This window comes from Haliotis rufescens, unplaced genomic scaffold (assembly GCF_023055435.1).
Source record: "Haliotis rufescens isolate VD_foot unplaced genomic scaffold, xgHalRufe1.0.p SCAF_1, whole genome shotgun sequence".
Lineage (NCBI taxonomy): Eukaryota > Metazoa > Mollusca > Gastropoda > Lepetellida > Haliotidae > Haliotis > Haliotis rufescens.
The window spans coordinates 15,063,050-15,085,794 of record NW_025963779.1 but is presented as its reverse complement, the minus strand read 5'-3'; the positions used below and the strand labels follow the sequence as shown (position 1 = coordinate 15,085,794).

General features: G+C 40.1%; 1 protein-coding gene across 2 annotated transcripts; it reads right to left on the bottom strand.

The window, feature by feature from the left end:
* Positions 1 to 2,645: 2,645 nt before the first annotated feature.
* On the bottom strand, positions 2,646 to 17,499 carry LOC124150384 (cadherin-89D-like). 2 transcript variants are annotated; one of them, XM_048390507.1, is made up of 11 exons: positions 17,325 to 17,499; positions 16,622 to 16,696; positions 13,350 to 13,513; positions 12,229 to 12,270; positions 10,640 to 10,741; positions 9,416 to 9,523; positions 8,645 to 8,764; positions 6,829 to 6,996; positions 6,330 to 6,411; positions 5,244 to 5,404; positions 2,646 to 4,401 (listed from the first exon to the last, which is right to left on the bottom strand). In XM_048390507.1, the coding sequence occupies exons 1-11, from the start codon at positions 17,416 to 17,418 to the stop codon at positions 3,928 to 3,930; spliced, it is 1,590 nt and encodes a 529-aa protein (XP_048246464.1). In that variant the 5' UTR covers positions 17,419 to 17,499; the 3' UTR covers positions 2,646 to 3,927. The 2 variants fall into 2 exon arrangements, with proteins under 2 accessions (XP_048246464.1, XP_046378343.2); XM_046522387.2 differs by having other exon boundaries at positions 2,647 to 4,401; positions 10,640 to 10,735.
* Positions 17,500 to 22,745: the final 5,246 nt, after the last annotated feature.

The following is a 22,745-nucleotide window of genomic DNA, read 5'->3' as shown; positions in this document are numbered from 1 at the left end:
TATATGACGGTCGTCTGTAAATAGTCTGGACCAGAAAAACCAGTGATTGACATTATGAGCATCGATACACTCCGTTGAGACAGCGGGGATCTCTTCTCGTCCCGACTGATTCTAAGTTTGTCAACACCATACTCTACTCGTGGGTTTCGCGGAAGTGGTAAACGACCTGCTTCACTTCGGGTGCGGCGATCGGAAAAAGAGAAAAACTTCAAAAAAGGTTCCTTTTTTCAGAATACCTTTGGCTTTGACGCTCTATACCAAATATTCGACAGTTTAGACATATGTCTGGTCACTCTTGAGAGCAAGCTGAACCCGATAACCGACAATTGAAAACATTGTTGAAAAGGATCCAAGAGCAGGTGACCTGTTTCAAATCATAAAACATAAAACAAGTTCGAAAATGAGTTTTAAAACAATTATGTATCTTCTGACATTTAATCTCGGGCAAAATGGAACCGGATACAACATAATATTGTAATTATACGAACAAGGGAAATACCTCTGGCACAGATAGTTTCTTAAATATGTTTTTAATCACTGAATTAAAATGTCCGATGGATCTGATTAAGCTTTAGGTTTGACAAGAAAGAAGTGCTAAATAATCTTTCCTTAGCGAAGCAGATTTTATTTTAAATGCATTCGTACAACATATTCCTACAATATTTACATGAGGAAGAGAATTTATGGATGTCAACTTCTTTATTAGGCACAAAACGTTTCGGAGTATATGGAGTAAGTATATACTCCGAATAAAGAAGTTGACATCCATAAATTCTCTTCCTTATGTGTATCACTTCTAAATGCCTTTCAAAGACCTAATATTTACATAGTTATAATATCCAATGTTTGTTTTCGATTTTCACAGCTGAACGAAAATAGGACGACTACAGTCAACCTATTAAAAAAATCTCACAGATGTCACGCAAATTCCAGAACCATTTAATATCAACATTGATCAGATTGGTTTCTGCAAAAAAAATATATGAATCAGAATGTATCGAATAAAAAATAAGACAGTAGATAGGAGCCGAACTGGTGTTTATATTTAATGGTAACTGTTAAGCGTTTTGACTACCCGATCGGTTTCGTATGTATTTGTATGAAGTGACAAAATAACCGTGCGAATAGATGGCATCACTGTAAATGTTACCAAATTGGCTCTTTGCAAGTGAACCAGGCGTACAGGTTGTTGACAGGAAGCTTGAATAGGCTGGAAGAGCCAGATGTCTCTGTAGCGCAGAGAGTTCGAATTACCCTGAACACTCGGTACAGGGGAGTTCTGTGGTTGAAACTGAATCCGCCCTCATCATCACTGATCCACCTCCAAAACTGTGCCTTTCCCTGACGTTAGCGTCAACAAAACGCTCACCAGGACGTCGGTACACTCGTATACGGCCATCACAGAACTGCAGACTGAACCTGGAATCCGTGAATAAGGTACTGTTCCACTGGTGCATAGTCCGCCGAAGATGCAGCTGACAGCACACCAAACGTGCAGCTCTATGGTGCGCCTGAAGTGATATACGACCAGCTTGACGTCTTGATCTCAAGTTTGCCCCTCGAAGCCTGTTCTTAATGGTAGGGGCCCGGTTCCACAAAGCGATCTTAGCGGTAAGATAATCGTAACTCCCATACTTAAACATAGGCTTACGACAGTCGTAGCGCTAAGATCGCTTTGTGGAACGGGGCCCAGGTCACTATCGTTAGCGTTAGCGTTAGCAGCGTCTCTGTATCTGTATTCTGAGAGCATTAACAGTTATGGTATGGTGGCGCAATGCTGTCAGGACGATGAAGGCGATCCTGTGCTCCTGTGATTGTTGGACGACCAGGGCGACTTGGTACCCATGGTCTGTGAATGACAGAAGAGGACACATTAAGACGCTGTAGCACTTCACACAGACTGATGCCTTCCTGAATCCATACCACAACCCTCCCTCTGTCAACATTACTCAAACGTCGTCTCTGAGGCATAGTTTTCAGTATGTGATAAGCGTCAGCATCTTTCATCTTTATGGGGAACGATGGCATGTGTTTCATAAACTCTTTGTCCAGCACGTGCAGCATGCTTCTTTGATCCAATTGGCCGTCTTTGCCCTACAGAAGTTCTTTTCAGGCAGAATTGTCATTTTTAGATTAAAACCACATGACAATGGAACAGTCAATGATCAATAAAAGTCTGTCCAATTCAAACTTAATCACGTTATAATTCGATATGAACTAGTTTGGACATCTACATATTCAAATGTGAAGACCATTTCGTGTGTACCCCGCCGTAATGTTGCTGGAATATTGTGTAAAGCGATGTAAAACTATACTAACTCACTCACTGAAAAACTGCTCCAATACTAAAACCAACTCACTAAGGAACCCTAGAGTTGAACAAGTGTCGAAGGTTCGTTATATTATGATAGAGACGGATTCTAGAGCACACCCAATCTCCTTACTATCAGATAATTGACACGATGCCCCTTAGCGTTCAGGAGAGTACACAAAATCACGACACACGCACGCACACACACACGCGCACACACACACACACCAGTGCATGCATCATGCACATTTAATACGGAATACGTGATTCTCATGACCATAGTGACTTATTAAAAAACAAACGAATGGACTTATTACTGCAAAATTTTATTGCGAAATACCTAACACTACAAGCATAGATCAACTTTGAAATATATAATCTGAACATAAAACATATAAAAAACTCACTTACAATGTACATGATAAAAACAACGTGTAATGAACTAAAAAACCCTCTTGTGACTTCGACCACGGTTCCGTACGCATACACATTTCATTCACACATAAAGCATGGCGAGGATGAACTGTAGCTATCGTGTCTGTGATCAGTTGATTTCATCAGTAGCACTTGTAACTGTCTGGTCTGAAAATTCCTCACGGAATGTACCAAAACTACATGTCGCCCCGTTGTTTTTAAACAAAAAAATATGCTGATAAGGGAGTCTGTTATTATGTATTATTGGAAGCAAAAATACCCGCGATCCATTGTCCTAAAATGCATGAGTTGTTAATCCCTATTTAATTATGTAAAGACAGTTTTAACTACCGTGTGCGACAGGGCATTCCGGGTCAGAATAAGGTCCACAATGTAACCCCTAGTCCTGCACCATGACCGTGGAATATATTTATTTTATGAAAAAATAATAATCTAGAAATTCATACAAAAGCAAGTCTAGCCAGCTCAAGCTAGCTCTATTCCACATTCTGAAATCAGCATAGGGATTTTTTTTTATTTTTAGAGTCAAGAAGGATATTGTGTAATATAAGATTTCAGAGACTACATGTTAGTCTATGTAACCCCTCTTGTCGTGAGAGCCGACACGAATCTCATTAAAATCAGATTCGTCGTTACTCCGATACTACGCGGACGGGTATCGTATCGGAGTAAAATATATCATGTTAATGAGATTGAGCCGACGGATGATTAAAGAGGATCGGGTGTTGAGGGTCTGTGACTTGGGTTGCGTGTCATAGTGCACTGATGGGTCATTGTTCAAGCTTTGTGAGGCCGACCCAAACTCGAGTGAGTGAGGTTTCACGCCGCTTTTAGCAATATTCCAGCAATATCACGGCGGGGGACACCAGAAATGGGTTTCACACATTGTACCCATGTCGGGAATCGAACCCGGGTCTTCGGCGTGACGAGCTAACGCTTTAACCACTAGGCTACCCGACCGCCCGACCCAAACTCGAGTACATACAGGTCGGGATATAGGTGGAATATTACTGCGGCGTAAAATAACATTCACTCTTCAGCTCACTTACCTAAAAACTGCATGACCCGTTCCTGATCAATTTACAGAAATAAATGACAGACAAAATGGATCTAGTCACACTTTTTTAAAATGACATTGGATGAAAATGTAATTACTGAATAAACGACCTAACCTGGAAAAGTCACTCTTTTGAGCTGGCGCCGTCCCCCTTGTCAAGCGTTGAAATGATATCGTAGACATCGACAACTTGTTTTGTTGTTGTATCCACTTCCACTGCAGTCATTTCCCCTTTCCCCGATTCCTCATACGCAACGTAAAATTCTTGCCTCTTTTTTTCGCTCACTTTAAAATGGTACTCACTTTCATTCTTAGACCCGCACGCCCTGCTGAGTTTGCATGCAACAACGATAATAACAATGACAAGCAACACACCCCCGACGGCCGACGGAATGATGATGATTAGCAAGCGTTCCATGTCTTCGCTTTCAGAATTACCCGGAGACGGCGTTTGAGACATATTCCCGGTTGTCATGGTAACAGGTGATGATGCTGTAGGTGTCATTGTTGATGATGGTGTCGTAACTGTAGGCGGTATACCGAAGTGAAGAATTGTCGTAATAGACGTGTTCAGGCGGTTATCTGATACCTCGGTTGCCTAGGAAACAACATACATGAATGTAGGACAAAACTTTGTGGTGATAAAATAGTGAAATCGAATTAATTTTCCGTCGCATCTATCTTGTCCAGCCAGTCGTTTTGGTTGTAGAAAGGGCCATTTCCTTATAATGATTGAATAAAAAAGACCGATATGTTGCTGTCCAACACTGTAAAACGATGCATAACACAGAACCCATTATAATTTGCAGACGTCTAGGGCTCGACGCGTTTCTTTTTCACTCGAACTTTGGCGGGGTGGATTTCCACCAGAAAGTTCACGGAATATGTCAATTTTCATCTCAATCAAAAAAGAAGAGTGATTGAGTGAGTATGGTTTTACGCCGCTTTAAGCAATATTCCAGCAATATCACGGCGGGGGACACCAGAAATGGGCTTCACACATTGTACTCATGTCGGGAAGTGAACCCGGGTCTTCAGCGTGACGAGCTAACGCTTTAACCACTAGGCTAATTGCCAGCACACGAAGTCAGCGAGGTTTCCACAAAAATGAAAGTCCGACAACTTGTTGTCTAGATCACGTACTTTGTGTACCCCTCTGACAAGCGTACGTTGGCACGGCTCCCATGGCCGAAAGCTATGAACGCACAATGCCATTTAAGGAGACTTCAATTACACCATTAGATGTATGCGTCGACCTCGACTGTAATAATGTCTGTCATAACACTCACAGGTCTTAAGGCGCATTTTGCAATATCCATGAACTTTAGTTGATATATAACATAATTCTTACCCAGGTTACTGACGAAAGTGGTTTGATGGAAAGTATTTAATATTTACCCTGCATGTTTTTCGAATCACATTGCACCGTTTACGTCGTACCGTAATTGAGATGTTAAAATCCATATCTTCATATTCCTGATAAAACTTGAAAAGTTGAGAGTCGGTTGTGGAGTTCGAATCATGACATTCAGCAGTTATCTCCCCTGATGAATTATTTATTTTGAGGGTACAGGATGAATTCTCAAACACCTCCAAAGTTTCTGAAAGTAAAACAGCGAACGATGAAATCACACAACATAAACATGTGACTTGATAGTTTGTTTGTTTGTTTGTTGTTTAACTCCACACTCAGCAATATTCCAGCTATATGACGGAGGTCTGTAAATAAGCGATTGACATCATGAGCATCGATCTAGGTTATTGGGATACGATGACATGCATCAACCAAGTCAGCGAGCCCGATCCCGTTAATCAGATCTTACGACAAGCATAGTCGCCTTTATGGCAAGCATGGGTTGCTGAAGACCTATTCTACCCCGGACCTTCACGGGTCGACTTGATAATGCCTTTTACACGAAACGTCTTTGTGTGGTACGTCAGGCAATTGAGCTCATGTTTAAATTACAATCCATATTCGTTTATTTGTTTTGTTGTTAACACCGTACTCCGCACTAGTCTAACTGCTTGGCGGCGGCCTGTAAATAATCGAGTTTGGATCATACAATCCGGTGATTGATATTGTGAGCAAGTCCCACGCCGCCGGGGTACGATGACACGAAGTCGCTGAGCCTGAACGCAGATTCATTTAGTCACCCCGTACGACAAGCAGAGGTTCCTGGGGACCTGCTCTAACCTGGGTCTCCACATGCGCTATCCATAATCCTCAGCTATTGTATCCATTCGATGCATCGGGCGGTCGGGTAGCCTAGTGGTTAAAGCGTTCGCTCGTCACGCCGAAGATCCGGGTTCGGTCCCCGACATGGGTACAATGTGTGTAGCCCATTTCTGGTGTCCCCCACCGTGATATTGCTAGAATATTGCTAAAAGCGGTGTAAAACCATACTCACTCACTCACTCATTCGATGTATCGAACAAACATGCTGTAATGGGGTCAAACCATTCTGATTCCCATCGAAGGATGTTTTTTTGAAAACAATTCATTATGTTACACTAGTAGTTACTTACCATTATCAAGGGAATACTCTATGGCGTTATCGGCGATGTCGCGATCAATTGCGTAGATTGATGCCGTTGACGTTACTTCACCCTGTTACGAAGAATTCCAGTGAAACATTCTTACAATTCATCAGTACCTTAATATGAAGACAAACAGTATTTTTGTCAAGAAAAAACCAAATATGATCTACTTGCTCTTGTTCATGATTGAATCCATCTCTAATCCTCTGGGGGCTGTCGGGTAGCCTAGTGGTTAAGGCGTTCGCTCGTCACGGCGAGGACCCAGGTTCGATTCCCATCATGGGTGCAAAGTGCCCATTTCTGGTGTCCCCCGTCGTGATATTGCTGGAATATTGCTAAAAACGTCGTAAAACCAAACTCGTTCAATCACTCACTCTAATCCTCTGCCATTTAATTATCTTTCAGATTGTAAAGGGATGAACTATTGGAGCTACCTGACATAATGTTTGACAAGGAGCAGAAGGGAGTGGATTAAACTTGCACTTACGTTAGGCTGTAGGTATGTGCTATAGGCGTGCGCGGGACACCCAGGGTACACCCAGGGGTAGCTGGAGGAGGTGGTTCTGTGACAGTCCGGCCTGACAAACACCGGGGGTTCGTCCACGTCAGTCATCCTGATGGTCAACTCCGTCGTGCCAGTCTTCAGCCCCGTGTCCTGCACACAACAGAACATGCTCAGCAATAGAAGGGATCTATGTTCCATGGTCTGCTGCTCATTCCCAGTCAGTCTAGACAGACAGTGTTATGTGAGTAGATATTGTTATGTGAGTAGCTATTGTAATGAGACAAGCTATTGTAATGAGACTAGATATTGTAATGTGACTAGCAATTGTTATGTGACTAGCTATTGTTATGTGACTAGCTATTGTAATGAGACAAGATATTGTTATGTGACTAGCTATTGTAATGAGACAAGATATTGTTATGTGACTAGCTATTGTTATGTGACTAGCTATTGTTATGTGACTAGCTATTGTAATGAGACAAGATATTGTTATGTGACTAGCTATTGTAATGAGACGAGATATTGTTATGTGACTAGCAATTGTTATGTGACTAGCTATTGTAATGAGACAAGATATTGTTATGTGACTAGCTATTGTTATGTGACAGGCTATTGTCATGTGACTAGATATTGTAATGATACTAGATATTGTTATGTGACTAGATATTGTAATGATACTAGATATTGTTATGTGACTAGATATTGTAATGAGACTAGATATTGTTATGTGACTAAATATTGTTACGTGACTAGCTATTGTTATGTGACAGGCTATTGTCATGTGACTAGATATTGTAATGCGCCTAGATATTGTTATGTGACTAGGTACAATAATGAGACTGGCTATTGTTATATGACTAGACATTGTTTTGAGACTAGATATTGTTACGTGACTAAATTTAGATATTATGAGACTAGATATTGTAATGAGATTAGATATTGTAATGAGACTAGCTGTTGTTATGTGACTAGATATTGTTATGTGACTAGATATTGTAACGAGACTAGATATTGTTATGTGACTAGATATTGTAACGAGACTAGCTGTTGTTATATGACTAGATATTGATTGAGACTAGATATTGTTATGTGACTAGATATTGTAATGAGACTAGATATTGTTTTCGAGACTACACTGCTGCTCATAAAATAATTTGATCTAGCCGCCAAAAAGGTGGAGTTGAGGGTCTTGAATGAAATTTCACAGGACTGTCAACTGATCAGGGACAGGCCCCCGTCAACAGGTGGCACTGGTTAACTTAATAAATACAGAAAAGGTTCAGTCCGATTCCCTCACCAGGAAATGATGATCATATTCAATATGAAGTGTGCTTAAGCCAAGGATCTGGTAATTCAATAGCTCGATTTATATTTATAAGCATAACCTTAGGGAATGGTATCGCTCTCACAGAGGCTATTGATGATAATTTTCTTTTTTCAGTGTATTACAGAAAGACTACTCTTGTTCATAATTACAGGGCGATAGCAAAATTGAATCTGTCATTTATAACAACACAAACGCATTTTGATCTGTTTCAATCTGACATGACACGTATTTACATATCGCGACCTACGTGGATGGGGATTGCAATTTGTATTCAGAATTACATAACGCCGCTTTGAACAGTATTTCGGTTATATCACAGTGTGTAAGTTAATGTACGAAATGTACGAACTTAAGACCCTGCTAATATCGTGCTCATATAGATAATCAATGTATTCGTGTATTCTCAATGTCTAAAGTTAAGGAGGTATCAAGTGACCATTGTATCTGAATCAAACAACACTCCTTCCTTACATATAAGACAAGGCCAAGGTTGAAGAATGTTTGCGACTCTAGTTTCAGTGTTTCGAAGTCCAGTTTTGTTGTCACAATAACCTCTTCCCCCTCGATATGGAAGAAGGCAGACCCGTCAAACTGAAATAGACACAATCATGGAGAATGTTGCTGTATTACGACCATCCGCACAGGGCAAAAGATACTTTCTTTATTTTTTGGATTTTTCTACTTCTATGTTGAAGTAAACGAATGTTGTTTTATTACACAAAGAAATATTCCAGTTATATCATGACGGCTTATGAATAGTCTATTCGAGATTAGGCAAACCAGTGATTGATATCATGGCGACACGACATAGGTCAGGTCATTGTAATCATCCTATCCTCATGGGTCTTACAACAAACATGGGGTACTGTGGACCTATTCGACCCCGATATTCCAACGGGGTATAACTGTTCAAGTCAATTGTGCTTGGTTGGTTGTTTGTTGTTTAACGCCGCGCTCAGCAATATTTCAGCTTTATGACGGAGATCTGTAAATCATCGAATCTGGACCAGACAATCCTGTGATTGACATCATGAGCATCGATCTAGGCAATTGGGATACGATGACATGCATCAACCAAGTCAGCGAGCCTGACCACCCGATCCCGTTAGGCGCCTCTTACGACAAGCATGGTCGCCTTTTACGACAAGTATGGGTTGCTGAAGACCTGGTCTACCCCGGATCTTCACGGGTGCAATTTTACTTGGTTGATTACACGGATTATAAATGAAGGTAGTTCCAGACCTCGGGTATTTTGGCAGGTATTATGCCAATCTTAGTGATGTTGTCCATGACGTCACGATCCCGGTACATCAGATGGAGGCTGAATATAGTTGTGTTTACGTCTGTGTTCTGTAAATCAGTGGATATTCAAAATATAAACACCGCACATTACCCTCGACATTACAAGATTAATGATATGAGTTACGCTCTTTATATTAAAACAGTGTTGATGTAGCACACATTGCTGTATATCGTTGCTGTACCACTGGGCTGGCATTCGCAATAGCAAGACTAACAAATCTCAAATATCAAGGCAGATTATTTTGAGACTGCGAGCAGTGCAGTGCAAGAGTGCCACAAGGTAAACCTGTCTTCCAGAAGAACAAGAAATGGTTGTAACATAAGTTATATTTGGGATAACACTTTCTGAGTAAAGTACATATTCTCGTACTTTTGGGGGGGTTGAGTCCCGTCCGGGATTCGAACCCACACTGCCAGAGTGAGGCATCTAATCGCCAGCACACAAAGTCAGCGATCTCACCCACCCAGCCACAAAATGAAAGTCCGACAAATGGTAGTCTAGATTACGTACTTTGTGTACCCCTCTGACAGGTGTATGAGCGACTGGGTTAGATCGCTAACTTTGTGTGCTGGCGATTAGATGCCTCACTCTGGCAGTGTGGGTTCGAGTCCCGGATGGGACTCAACCCCAAAAAGTACGAGAATCTGTACTTTACTCAGAAAATGTTATCCCAAATATAACATTTGTAACATTAACTTTCTAAGAGGTATTATGTGTTTAAATAAATGGTTATTCGATGGTTTTGTATTTGATACGGGTACCATAGGCGATATTACATTTATCATACCAATGAGTATTTCACAACAGGTGACGTACACATGACGTGTCAAGCAACACGGGGTTCTTAATGTCACAGTACATAGTAATGGGCAGAAAGAAGCAGGTATTTTTTTAAGTGTATACTCTCTTTGCCCGGCAGTGTATATAAAGTGTTGGCACCTTTTCGACTGTTTTGTCAGACTGGGTAAAAGAATTAAGAGATGCTTGGTCTTCAGCGCGTGGGGGCCACCATAAAAATCATGACTTTTTTGTAGTATTTATACCAAACGGGCATTATGGTCGACAGGTCCTCATGCCAATCGGTCGTAAAGAACACGGGGTAACGTGTACACACTTTAATCAGTACCGCCAAGCGGGGCTTTAGTAAGATTCAATGCACTTACCTCTGGAACGTCAATTGTATAAGGTGTTTTCAAAAAATCGGGTGAAAATTCATTAACAGGAATGATGTCAACGTCCACATATTTTGCTGTTTGTCCCTGCAACTAGGAAAATAAAATAAGATATGTTATGTTTTGATTTATCTTTAACTTAGGAAATACGACATTCCACTTACTCCATCAACTCTGGATAGAAACAACTCATGAAAAGAAATCGTGGGGGACCGATTGGACCGAGAGTAAATGTCCCCGAAAATGAAGCAATTTGAAGATAAAACGGCAACGCCAGAGAATAACCAGTCTCGATTATCCGCCCAAACAGATTCCATCGGGCGCCTAAAGCGGTGATCATTATATGAATGGATAACTGAAAATCAGTGATGATATCAGGTGTTTACGAAAAGGGTAAACACGTCCCATTCAACCGGTAGCACCCGCCACTCACACAATTTGGATGAAAAAGTAAGTGTTTGTTTGTTTCCTGACGCCGCACGGCAATACTCCTGCCATGCGACGGCGACCTCTAAACAAACCAGACAAAACTTGACAAAACCTGTACCAGACTCAAGGTGGCGGATATTTATGAAAGAATTCAACGATTGCAATACCAGGTATATGCATGCTCGTTTACGCTCGCAGTTCGATTAGATCTAGCCGCGGCCTGATACATATTGTCATCTATCTGTAAAATCGGTATCTTGACACATGCGGTTAGTACAAGCAATCCTGTCAATCCTGATGGCATTGTTAATATCGTGGTAAGATTATTCTCGATTTAATACTTGAGATTGACTTAATGAAAAAGGACATGTCTACCACACAGGATATCTATTTCTGACATGTATATTACATTGCAATATTCTATCAATATCACAGTTCCCCTTTGCCACCCAAACTAGTGGTTGTCAGCATGAGCACTTATCCAGGCAGTTTGGTCACGGTGACACCCAACCTGCCAGGTCACACATAATGACAGGATACTCATATCATTTTGTGAAACATATGTTCATTTCTGAATCGGTCATTTTTTTCCTGATAGGGTTTCGCCGAGAGTTGTTCTTCCTGAATGTCATCAACATGACACCTACACAAACGCTTCATGTCGCCGACGTCCATCATTCTTTCAACCCGCGGATTGGAACAAAGTGAGTGAATGTTATTTTATGCTACTGTCAGCAATATTCCAGCTAAACCGACGGATAAACGACACTGTACACTCATGTTTGATGGTGGCTAAAAATTATTTAAAAAAACCCAAGAAATTGTTATTCGATGGTGATGTATTTAATACAGACATCATAGGCGATATAACATGCATCATATTGATGAATATCTTACGACAGGTCAGCCTCGTAGAGTTTTGATAACGTATGTAATGTTTTGTTTTGTTTGTTTGTAAAATCCAATTTTCAAGTGTATACTTTCTTTTGCAGGGCAGTTTATATATCACGACGGCGATCTTAGCCCTACGACTGTCGTAAGTCAATATTAATGTTGGGCATATTCGTATTAGCGCTGAGATCGTTTCGTGGAACGGCCGCTGTACACTAGATAGTTCAAATGATGATTATTTCATCAATAACGATACGTACCTTGTTGCCAAACGTTAGCCTTATATATTGCAAATCCTGGTTCTGCAACAAAATAAACATATTGCCAGTTTTTGCAAATATAAGTTGTGGAAAAACCTGAAAAATCGTGGACTATACTCAGAGAGCGAATGAGTGAGTGTTGGCAATTGTCCATTAATATCACGGCGGAGACACCGTAGGGCTTCGCCTACCCACATACTGACTACAACCCGGAACTCGGCGTGACGAGCGAACGCTTTAGCCATAGAGACTATTTCATGCTTTCTGTCCAATACGATGTATTAGCAAATTACATTGAAGGTGCCACAAGTCTCCGCAATTACGGAGAGATTAAAACGAGATTTTTTAATATTATCTGATACAATTATGGCCAACGTCAGCTGAATATATGATATATCAAATATGCTTTATTTGTGAAGCTTGAAAATATGGTTGTCTTCACGAGATGAGATATACATCGTATTTGACAAAACAAATTAATTGTGCCCCCTTTTTGAAGATTTGTCAACAGCTGGTCAAGTCGCATTCTCAGTTACTACAGTGATCGACAGTGTATGCCCATACTAGTTCATCATTAAAATTTTACAAACAAAAACACGCAAAATTATGTTTTTATCATTTTCAATATTTATTGTTGATTCTCACTATTTTGAGGAAAATGAGACCTTATGTTAAAACTGTTTTGAGGTGCACCAGTGAGAAAGCCCACCAATACATGGAAACAACAAAGCGACAATTATGGCAAAGATCAGTGCCCGCTTCGTCGCAAGTTTTTCGTACTTAAGTCAGACAAGAACACAACAGACAGCCTGGTAATAGTGTTTTGTAATATGAAAGTTGTATGGCATTAAGTAGTCACGGGTGGACCAGTATTCGCCTCGTCATTCTGTTCAGAGTTACGTCCCTTAGTCGCGCCAGAATCCCCTGACCTTATTATGCTCCTGGATTTGTCATCAGCGTACACTTCAGTGCCATGGGTTTTCCATCAAACAGAAATATCGTGATGCTACTGGAATATTGTTCAAATCAGCGCAAAGTATATCACTCAGATAATAAACAATAACAATAACAACAACAACAATAATAACAACTATAAACATCAAATATCTGTGTTAACCTACATGTTTGGCTTTGATGACCTCCAGGTCAACTGTCTTATTCAAAACCAGTTTGTAACCGTCGCTGGTTTTAGTCCAACTAAAGTATCCGGCCATGAAAAAGGGTTCACACCCATCCATTGACCACTGTAGGACGCCACAGTAGCTGACATTCAACACCTCTGTACCTGTAACAAATCATCACTGGCAGTTATACATCTATCACATATCTTATTCTTTTGAGGATATACTATATCAACCAAATATCGCTAAGCGCGATATAAATGTTTCAGAGCTGTAACGATATATCTTGTCGCGATACAATACGTATCCCGGTACCAGACACGATATACCGGTATATGGTCTCTGCGATGCGATATACCGGTATATGGTCTCTGCGATGCGATATACCGGTATATGGTCTCTGCGATGCGATATATAAACCTGTTTCCTGTTGACTTGAGAATCACGCATATTTGCACACTGTCACGCGCTCAGGGTCAAGATGATATACCGAACGCAAATATATTTAAAAACTCATATCAGTTATCATTCTTTCGAACAACGTATTTTCTGAGACATCTACTTCTTTATATTCCTTGGCCTGTAGTTGACTAATGTCCCTTGACTTCGTGCCAAAGAAATGCCTGATGTTTCGTGACATGAGCGTCTGATGCCTCGCTGATTTCGCCCCTTGGTCCCGGAAGACGGGCCTCGCAATACTTCCACTTTATAGTGGTTGGAAACTCGGATCATCTGTACGATACGAGACAAGAAAGTCGACAGATGTGCTCTGATTGTATTCAGTCATCAAATGAACAAACAGCCAACTAAACTAGACTCTGTGAAGTTGAGAACCTTTGTACACCATGTCAACTATACTTTCATGTCATGCAATATGTCTACGGTCACATGCATATATTATTTTCTATCGACATATGATCATCGATACGACATTTGTATAACATGTAAACTCCAGTGTACTGAACTTGCCCGCTTATAGCCTACAGACACAGTACAATTTACACAGGGGGGCACGGGTGGTCCAGTCGTCTAAGGCGCCGCGATTCTCTGTGCAGAGTTGCGTCCCTTGGGCACGCCAGAAACCTATGATTTTGGGTTCGAATCCCGGTTCGCCCCAATTATGTTTCTAGGTTTGTCAGCACTATACCCGTGCTCGTGGGTTTCACGGAAGTGGTAAACGTCTGAGACCTGCATCACTTCGGGCTTTCCTCCCACATTAAGCTGGAACACCGTGATATGACTGGAATACTGTTAAAAGCGGTTATAAACCCAACTCACTCACTGAATTTACACAGAGAACGATGGTGAACATACATAACACCATTTTGAAGTACATGTATTTTTAAGACATAATTGTAAGGATCGATGGTCCATAAAGATCCTAAAAGTATAGTTAAAAAAATAAATATATATATTCAAAATAAATGTTACAAAAAAATAAAACATATATATTCAAAATAAATGTTACAAAAAATAAATATATATATTCAAAATGAATGTTACATAAACACAAATATATATATTCAAAATAAATGTTACCAAAAAAAAATACACCATTTTGAAGTACATGTATTTTTAAGATATAATTGTAAGGATCGATGGTCATAAAGATCCTAAAAGTATAGTTAAAAAAATAAATATATATATTCAAAATAAATGTTACAATATAAATAAATATATATATTCAAAATAATTGTTACATATGAGCATGAAGTGAAATACATCTTCTACACTCTTCAGATTCCACATATGTGCAGATGGTAGTCGTTCGATGAAATTTACTTTTCTGAAACATTAGGTTATAGTATCTGATGGGAAGTAAGCAAGGAATAAACGGATTTTAATATGAATACTGATACTGGTTTTAATATGGATCGACATTTATCCCGACGTTGACATGGTATCGATAGAAAAAATGAAACTGTCTCAAATGCTTGAAATATTTTTATGCTTCAGGCTGTTGAAGAAAGATGTTATGTGACATATAAAATACATCGTTCCAAGATGTTTATATTTTTGGGATTAAGGCTGATTTTAATTAAACAAATATTTAATTTTGCAGATGCAAAAATATTAAGTCTCCATACAAAATCCCAGCCCCCCAGAAACAAAACAACATATGTTTACATCGATGTTCGTGCAGTAGACAAAGACCTTGCACTGAGGGGCGGATCGACACGCGTGATAAACACTCTATACTGTAGCTACATGTTGTATAACACTGATACCGAACCTTGAAAACAATAAAAGCGACAAAACCCTTTCCACACACAAAAAATATATCTACTAAACGCAGTGTCCATTGTACGATTCCGACTATATATCACGAGCATGTGTTTATAAATCATTATCAAACCACCAATTCATTTTCACTGACGTGACTACAGTCACTGAGGCCCAAATGGGGTTTCTTTTGTCCTGACTCAAATTTATATGGCGCTTTTGTTACTGTATGTTGTGTGTGTTAATGGCGATGTAAACGCGTAGCGAGACCCAGTAATGGGGCACACACACGCAAAATGCATTCGCAAAAGAAAAAGAAAGAATTGTGAAAATACGTGTTGTGTGTCAATGACTTAGCTGTGCATAGTTCTGGACCATAATACCATCCTATTACGGCATGTGAACAAGGACGGGATGTGCTTAAAGAAATAACAGTTTAGATATGTGTATCCAAAATTTGAATATTCCAATTTTGAAAAATAGTTTGAAGATGCTTTTTAATCTTTGAAAAACAATGTATGAATTTGTCAAATCAAACATAAGAGGGATATGTGGTATATGAACACACAATGCCATTTAAAAAGTGGTCAAACGTAACAAATGTTATATTTGGGATGTTAGAGTAAAGCACCCAATCGCCAGCACACAAATTGTGCCTCACTCTGGCAGTGTTGGTTCGAATCCCGGTTGGGACTCATCCCCCAAAAGTACTAGAGTCTGTACTTTACTAAGAAAGTGTTACGCGAAATATAACATTTGTTAAATATGTGGTATACTAGCAAATAGTAATCAGTCAAGGTTGATTGGTTTGTTGTTTGACGCCGCACTCAGCAATATTCCAGCTTTATGACGGCGGCCTGTGCATAATCGAGTCTGGACCAGACAATCCAGTGATTAATATCGTGAAGTCATCCCTCTTGCCATAGAGTCTTGTAGAGATTTGTTTTGTCGTTCTGAATCTTTTTGCATTTGTCTAAATATGAAACAGATGAAGTAATTCAAATAGAAGTCATATTTCTAATAAGATGAATTGTATTTTGTTCGCCTACCTTTCGGGTCTTGTTCTGTAATGGTGGCATTCTCTGGCAGGTGGAAGTTCGAACAACTGCCATCTTGCGCAGCCACTGGAATGGTCAATATTCTTGTTATTATGGCATAAGTTTGTGGACGAAATATCCCCCAAATATTTCTAATTCGATTTCTTTCGTTGCTGTGGTATATATATTGCAGTGTCTCATTTGTACGTAAATTTGCCATACAAATAAATATGGCCTATCTATTAATATGTGTTTATAATAGGCAGCCTTGCTGCGTATAAAAAAACCCAGAAACTAAAATCAAATATAAAAAACTGGAACATTAATAATAATAATGTTCCCTCAGTTGTGGATATCAGTGGACATAGTCCTATACAATGCATACATGTATATCAACTAAAATACACAGCTCGGTTAAACAGTACGTGTATATCGCCATTAGGTTCTGTTCAACCGATTACCAACAGAGTCGTGGATCCAAAAGAAGATGAGCAAATTACAATTACAGTAGACTACGGTTAAAACGAACACGCTTATAACGAACTGACGGACGTAACGAACTTACTTTTTGGTCCCGACTATTTGCTGTAGTTATGCTGTACATATGCTTATAACGAACTACGGTTATAGCGAACTAAAATGAGTAGTCCCTTTGAGTTCGTTATAACCGTAGTTTACTGTAACAATATAACATATTTATATGTTAGAAACTCACCCCGTTGAGCATGAATCAGGAGGATGCTCATCCCCATCCAAACAGCCAGTAAATCAGCATCCATCTGGCAAGGTATCATCCGACAAGTCAACATCGACTGATACAAAACACAACCACCCTGTTACAAGTGGAACACTGCAAAGCTATATGTCGATCTTACTTCTTAGCAATGCGGAATGAGTCCACTGGCATTGATTGACTGCAACTGATACGGTTGCTACACCCGCAACACCAAACATTCACATACCACAACAATACCCGCGCTTATCCACCGAGATTTACACACTCCACCATGGCACTAAAGTTCTGATGTAGCTAAGATAACGAACATATGTTTGTTTACAAGCCTTCCGCTTTTCCTTTGAGGAAAGCATTGTATTAAATTATTACCCTGCTACAAAGGATTTATTGAAGTATTAATGTTTGTACATACATGAGCATTTACTGTAAGTTATTGCAGCCGTGGTCACAGGGAAGGATTTTGCTATAATTCCAAAATCGTATTTCGACAAATATAATTATTTGAAGTTAGGCCATAACGTTACGTATACATTTTGATAGATGAATACCAGTTTTACCTTAATTGCCTTGACGTTTTAAGTTTTAGATGGCTCTTGTAGCCTCATATTTACTCCATCGTGTGTGCAGTGCACTGGCTATATTCTCGTAATGGTTGCACGGTTAGGCTTTAAATTACGTCTTCATTTGTATTTGTTTGAAATCAAGTATATTTTATTTGAATATTTATCATTTTGAAATTATACTGATACATTGTATAAAAATGACATCAACTGAACGTATATGCATAAAAAATACAAACTTATGATAAAGTATTTTTCCGAAGACGATAATTTTTCCAAGAGAAAACAGAAATGAAATATATTTGTATTTGTGTATTTATTGTTCGTTTCAAGATTAATTCGGAATTTGTAATGTGAAATGGGAGCTAGCATTGAACGAGAGTCAGAATCTGAAGAAAGCGACATGTCGCCAGCTGGTCCTCATCAATGCAGAGTTGTGTCCCCTTTCTAGCTCTTCAATCACAAATCTCTCCATACTTTATATTTCCAGGGCTCGTACTTCAGTGAACTTACACTAAATCCTAAATCCATTCCCGTGGTTCTCGTGATCTGGAATTACCCGGCCTTGATTTTTTATTAACCAATTTGATTTGTTATGCTTCTCGGTCTAACGGACCAATCAGAATGCGAGTTACAAACCATCCCCAATGTCGGTAAGGCGATATCAACAATATGGTGGCCAGTCCCTTTGATTTACGATAGAGTTTGCGAGACATTAAACATTGAAAAACTGACGGAGACAGAAACGAAAGCCCCAAAAATCTTTTTGATGGTAAGGATGTCTCCACGAGATTAGTTAATAGACCGTACTTGATATGAATGTAAAAGTGGCATGGTTGAACTAATTCTTTATACTGGCTCATGACAGTATGCAGAGTTGCGTCCCTTGACTTGTCAGCATAATGCTCGTGCTCTTGAAAATCTATCAACGTGTTGAGGGAGCATCCATTTTGTTTGTAATGTACAGTAAACTACGGTTCTAGCGAACCCAAAGGGACCATTAAGTTTTGTTCACTATAACCGCAGTTCGTTAAAAGCATATGTACAGCAGATATTGAGCAAATGCACGGGGATTACACACATTTCGTTATATCCGTCAATTCCTTATAAGCCTGTTGGTTATAAACGTAGTTTACTGTATTTTATCCCCAGCTATATCCAAAAAACTATTTAGTTACAGATTACAATCAAACAATTCATTTTGGGAATATTTCTGAACAAACTCAGCAACGCTTTTGGCTTCCCTCCATCAAAATACTGACACGTCGAGATACAGGTCACCCATTCACCCATTCACTTAGTGCATTAAACGGGGGCGGACGGGTAGCCTAGTGGTTGAAGCGTTCGCTCGTCACGACGATGACCTGGGTTCGATTCCCGACGTGGGTACGATGTGTGGAGCCCATTTCTGGTGTCCCCTGTCGTGATATTGCTGGAATATTGCTAAAAGCGGCGTAAAACCACTCACTCACTAGTGCATGAACCAACACTTTTTTCATAAAAATGATGTCGAGACATTGCCCTATTGACCTGGTGCTTGGCCGTCGATTTCAACCGTTAAGTGATACGTTCAATAGATCCACAGACGGAAGAAACAACTGTTAACCTTCCAATCTCATTGAAATCAGATCTTAGTTTTCGCTACCGCAAAACAAAGATCTGAGGTCATCCCATTACGGGTCACGTCAGACCGTCCTTGCTCGAACTTTGACCGACCAATGGAATGGCTGACAAGAAGTCGACATTAGCCAATCAGAAGGCAGCTTTCTCGTGGCTTTACGGCATTAATTTCAAATTGGCGACTACGCTTTGAAACATTTTGACAAGTTCTCGATAAAAAAATTGAAATCTGAACAAAAGAACATTCTGGAATGGCTAATTGATGGTCAAGATTGTATGGATTCAGTCGTTAAGCCCGTAACTATCGTTCGGAATACCCCGTGTTAATGTTTTCGAGGTTGCATGATTAGAAATCAAATTCCGACTGTCACTTTCATGATCCGGTAAGCGACGCTCTGATTGGTCGGATGAAAGGTCGTTCAGACGTGACCCCTAATTGGATGTACTCAGATCTTTGTTTAGCGGTAGCGAGAACTGAGATCTGATTTTAATGAGGTTAACCTTTAGGCTCCTATTCTCCCAAACACCGTAGCACATGATATTCGATATCGAATTCGGGAATCACGTCTAGCAAAGCTTGGGTATTTTCAAACCTTTAAAATTCTAATTGTTGCTTTGCTACAGCAGAAAAAAGAAGAACAGTATTTGATGTGGCAACAAGAAATTCAGGATACATTCCAGATAATGAATACAATTCCACAGTTTTTGTTGTAGTCCGGCTTTATATGTAATAGATGGTTGCCTCAGAAAACATATAAACTGTCGGCAAAAGTATTGACTTGAAAGCCGGACTTGACCGAACACTCACAAACTTTTTCAAAACTTTACTTGGCTGAAAACAGTCACCAAAACACATAACTTTAAGGTAAAAAACTGTTCTACCCATCACCATCGGATAACCATTTTGTTGTTTGTTTCGTTTTTAGCCACCATCAAACACAGTTCTCCACTTTCGTGTTCCCTCCACTATATATTATAGTGTGTACATGTTCTTCATTGCCGGGGCGGTGGGGTAGCCTAGTGGATAAAGCGTTCGCTCGCCACGCCGAAGACTCTGGTTCGATTCCCTACATGGGTACAAGGTGTGGAGCCCATTTATGGTGTCCCCCGTCGTGATATTGTTCGAATATTCCTAAAAAGCGGCGTAAAACCATACTCACTCACTCTTCATTGCCCTCGCCAACACATGTATATAACACGTTCACGACTTCTTCGAATATGGGGAATATGGGTAGCACAGCAGCCTCAATTATTCAGTGCATCATATCTCTATGCTATTATGATAGTTTACTCCACCATAGCTTCGATTCAGAAGTGACGTCAGTATCTTATCTCTCATTCGTGCACAATTTCTCTGGTTTATGAGAGTAATTTGACTGGATGGCTTTTTAAGGAATGTGCCATGCGTATCGCTAAAAATTACGAAGCTTTAGGGGCGAATGGTTCCAGGTAATTTATCAAAGTAGATTCGAGATATAATACGCTGGATAATCAAGGGTGATGGCCTTATGGTAAAAAGAGATTTTTGCCTGAGTTTGTTTCCGTATCGTAATTATCATATATCAGGAATAAAAATATATATGTTATGCTCACCATAAACGATGGTAATAATTTCTTTATCATGTTATGTCATTCTTAAAATAATGTATGTTTAAGATATGATTGTACTTAATGAAGAGTCTTCAGAAACGGTGAATGAATACAGTGTTTGAGGGAATCGCCCAATTTATCATATTGTGCCAGAATACATATCTACAGAAACACGGCGACACATTGGGAAAACCCTATCTAAACATATTGATCGTCTGTCAATGGTTAATTGAGAAGGAAGTCATTGTGTCGATGTGTGGAGCTTGAAAGTAGTTCCTGCAAGGCGAACTCATTTGCATAGTTTTCGGATCGTGATAGCTGAAACAAGACACGAGACCATAAGAGACCGAAACAAGAATTTGCTCGTCCCGCTGAAGACCTTGGTTTTATTCCTGACATTGGAACAATTTTTGGTGTTTCTCGCCGAAGTGGTGTGAGTAACAAAGTGGTACACTCTAAGTGGGTTGGCTGGGGTACCTTGAATATACCATATGGTTGGAATATTGCGAAATCCGATGCATTTATGAAAACGATGTATGGACGGTGATGCCCCCACTGCATAATTCGTTCGTTTTATTTATATATACCATAGGTGTAATGAGATGAGGTGAAATGGGGTTTAACGTCGCGTTCAAAATTGCTGCACTTATATAGCGACGTGCATGCACGTGTGTGTGTGTGTGTGTGTGTGTGTGTGTGTGTGTGTGTGTGTCTATTTATACTAGTCCGGCCTAATGTCGTTTTTATAGTTCTAGCCCACTGGTTTTAGCCCGTTGATGCCGAGCGCCAGACAGGGTAACAACAAATACCATGTTTTAACGTTTTTGGTAGGACGCTGCCGGGAGGTCCAACAGCCGACCTTCCCTTCTCCGGTCGGACGCTCTACCACTACACCACGGAGTCCTTTTGACTTACAAGTGTAGAGTTCACAGTAATTTACCTACGCTTTTCTCATATTAAATTTATTTGCGTCAATGCTTTCGTAGAGTTCCATACGCAATTAAATATTTACAGACAGGCCTATTCGTCGACACATACGCCGAATATTAAGCCATCACACGATGGCCTATTTATTGAAGAAAGTGTGTATGTTTAATGTCCGTTTCTGTCAACATGCATTCACTCAACCTATCGGCCACTATACATACATCTACAGTCACAAGACAAGGCTGTGGCTGTGAGGTAGTCTGGTGGCTAAAGCGTTCGCTCCTCACACCGAAGGGCCCGGTTATATGTGTGAAGCACATCTCTGGTGTAGTACTAGTAGTTCTAACACCGTCGGACTCGGTGTCGATTTTATAGTGCCAGCCCACTGGTTTTAGTCCCTTGATACCGAGCGCCAGACAGGGTAACAACAAGTACCACCTTTTAACGTCTTTGGCATGACGCGGCCGGTTATCCAACCGCCGACCTATTGGCCACTACACAGACATCTACAATCTCACGACAAGGCTGTGGTTGTGATGTAGTCTAGCGGCTAAAGCGTTCGCTCCTCCCGCCAATGGCTCTAAGTTCAATGTGTGAAGCACATTTCTGGTGTTCCCGCCATGTTATTGCTGGAATACTACGGAAACCATACCCACTCACTCACTCACTCACTCACGACAAAGCGGTGGGTGTATTGGCGGAT

What these genes read in the sequence shown, in the direction of transcription:
- LOC124150384 (XM_048390507.1), bottom strand. Translation starts at nt 17,418, where the DNA reads ATGTTGACTTGTCGGATGATACCTTGCCAGATGGATGCTGATTTACTG. An exon ending in GGCTAACGTTTGGCAACAAG is followed by an intron (nt 10,742 to 12,228) that starts GTACGTATCGTT and finishes TTATTTTCCTAG; the next exon opens with TTGCAGGGACAAACAGCAAA. An exon ending in ACCTTGGCCTTGTCTTATAT is followed by an intron (nt 6,997 to 8,644) that starts GTAAGGAAGGAG and finishes TGTTGTGTGCAG; the next exon opens with GACACGGGGCTGAAGACTGG.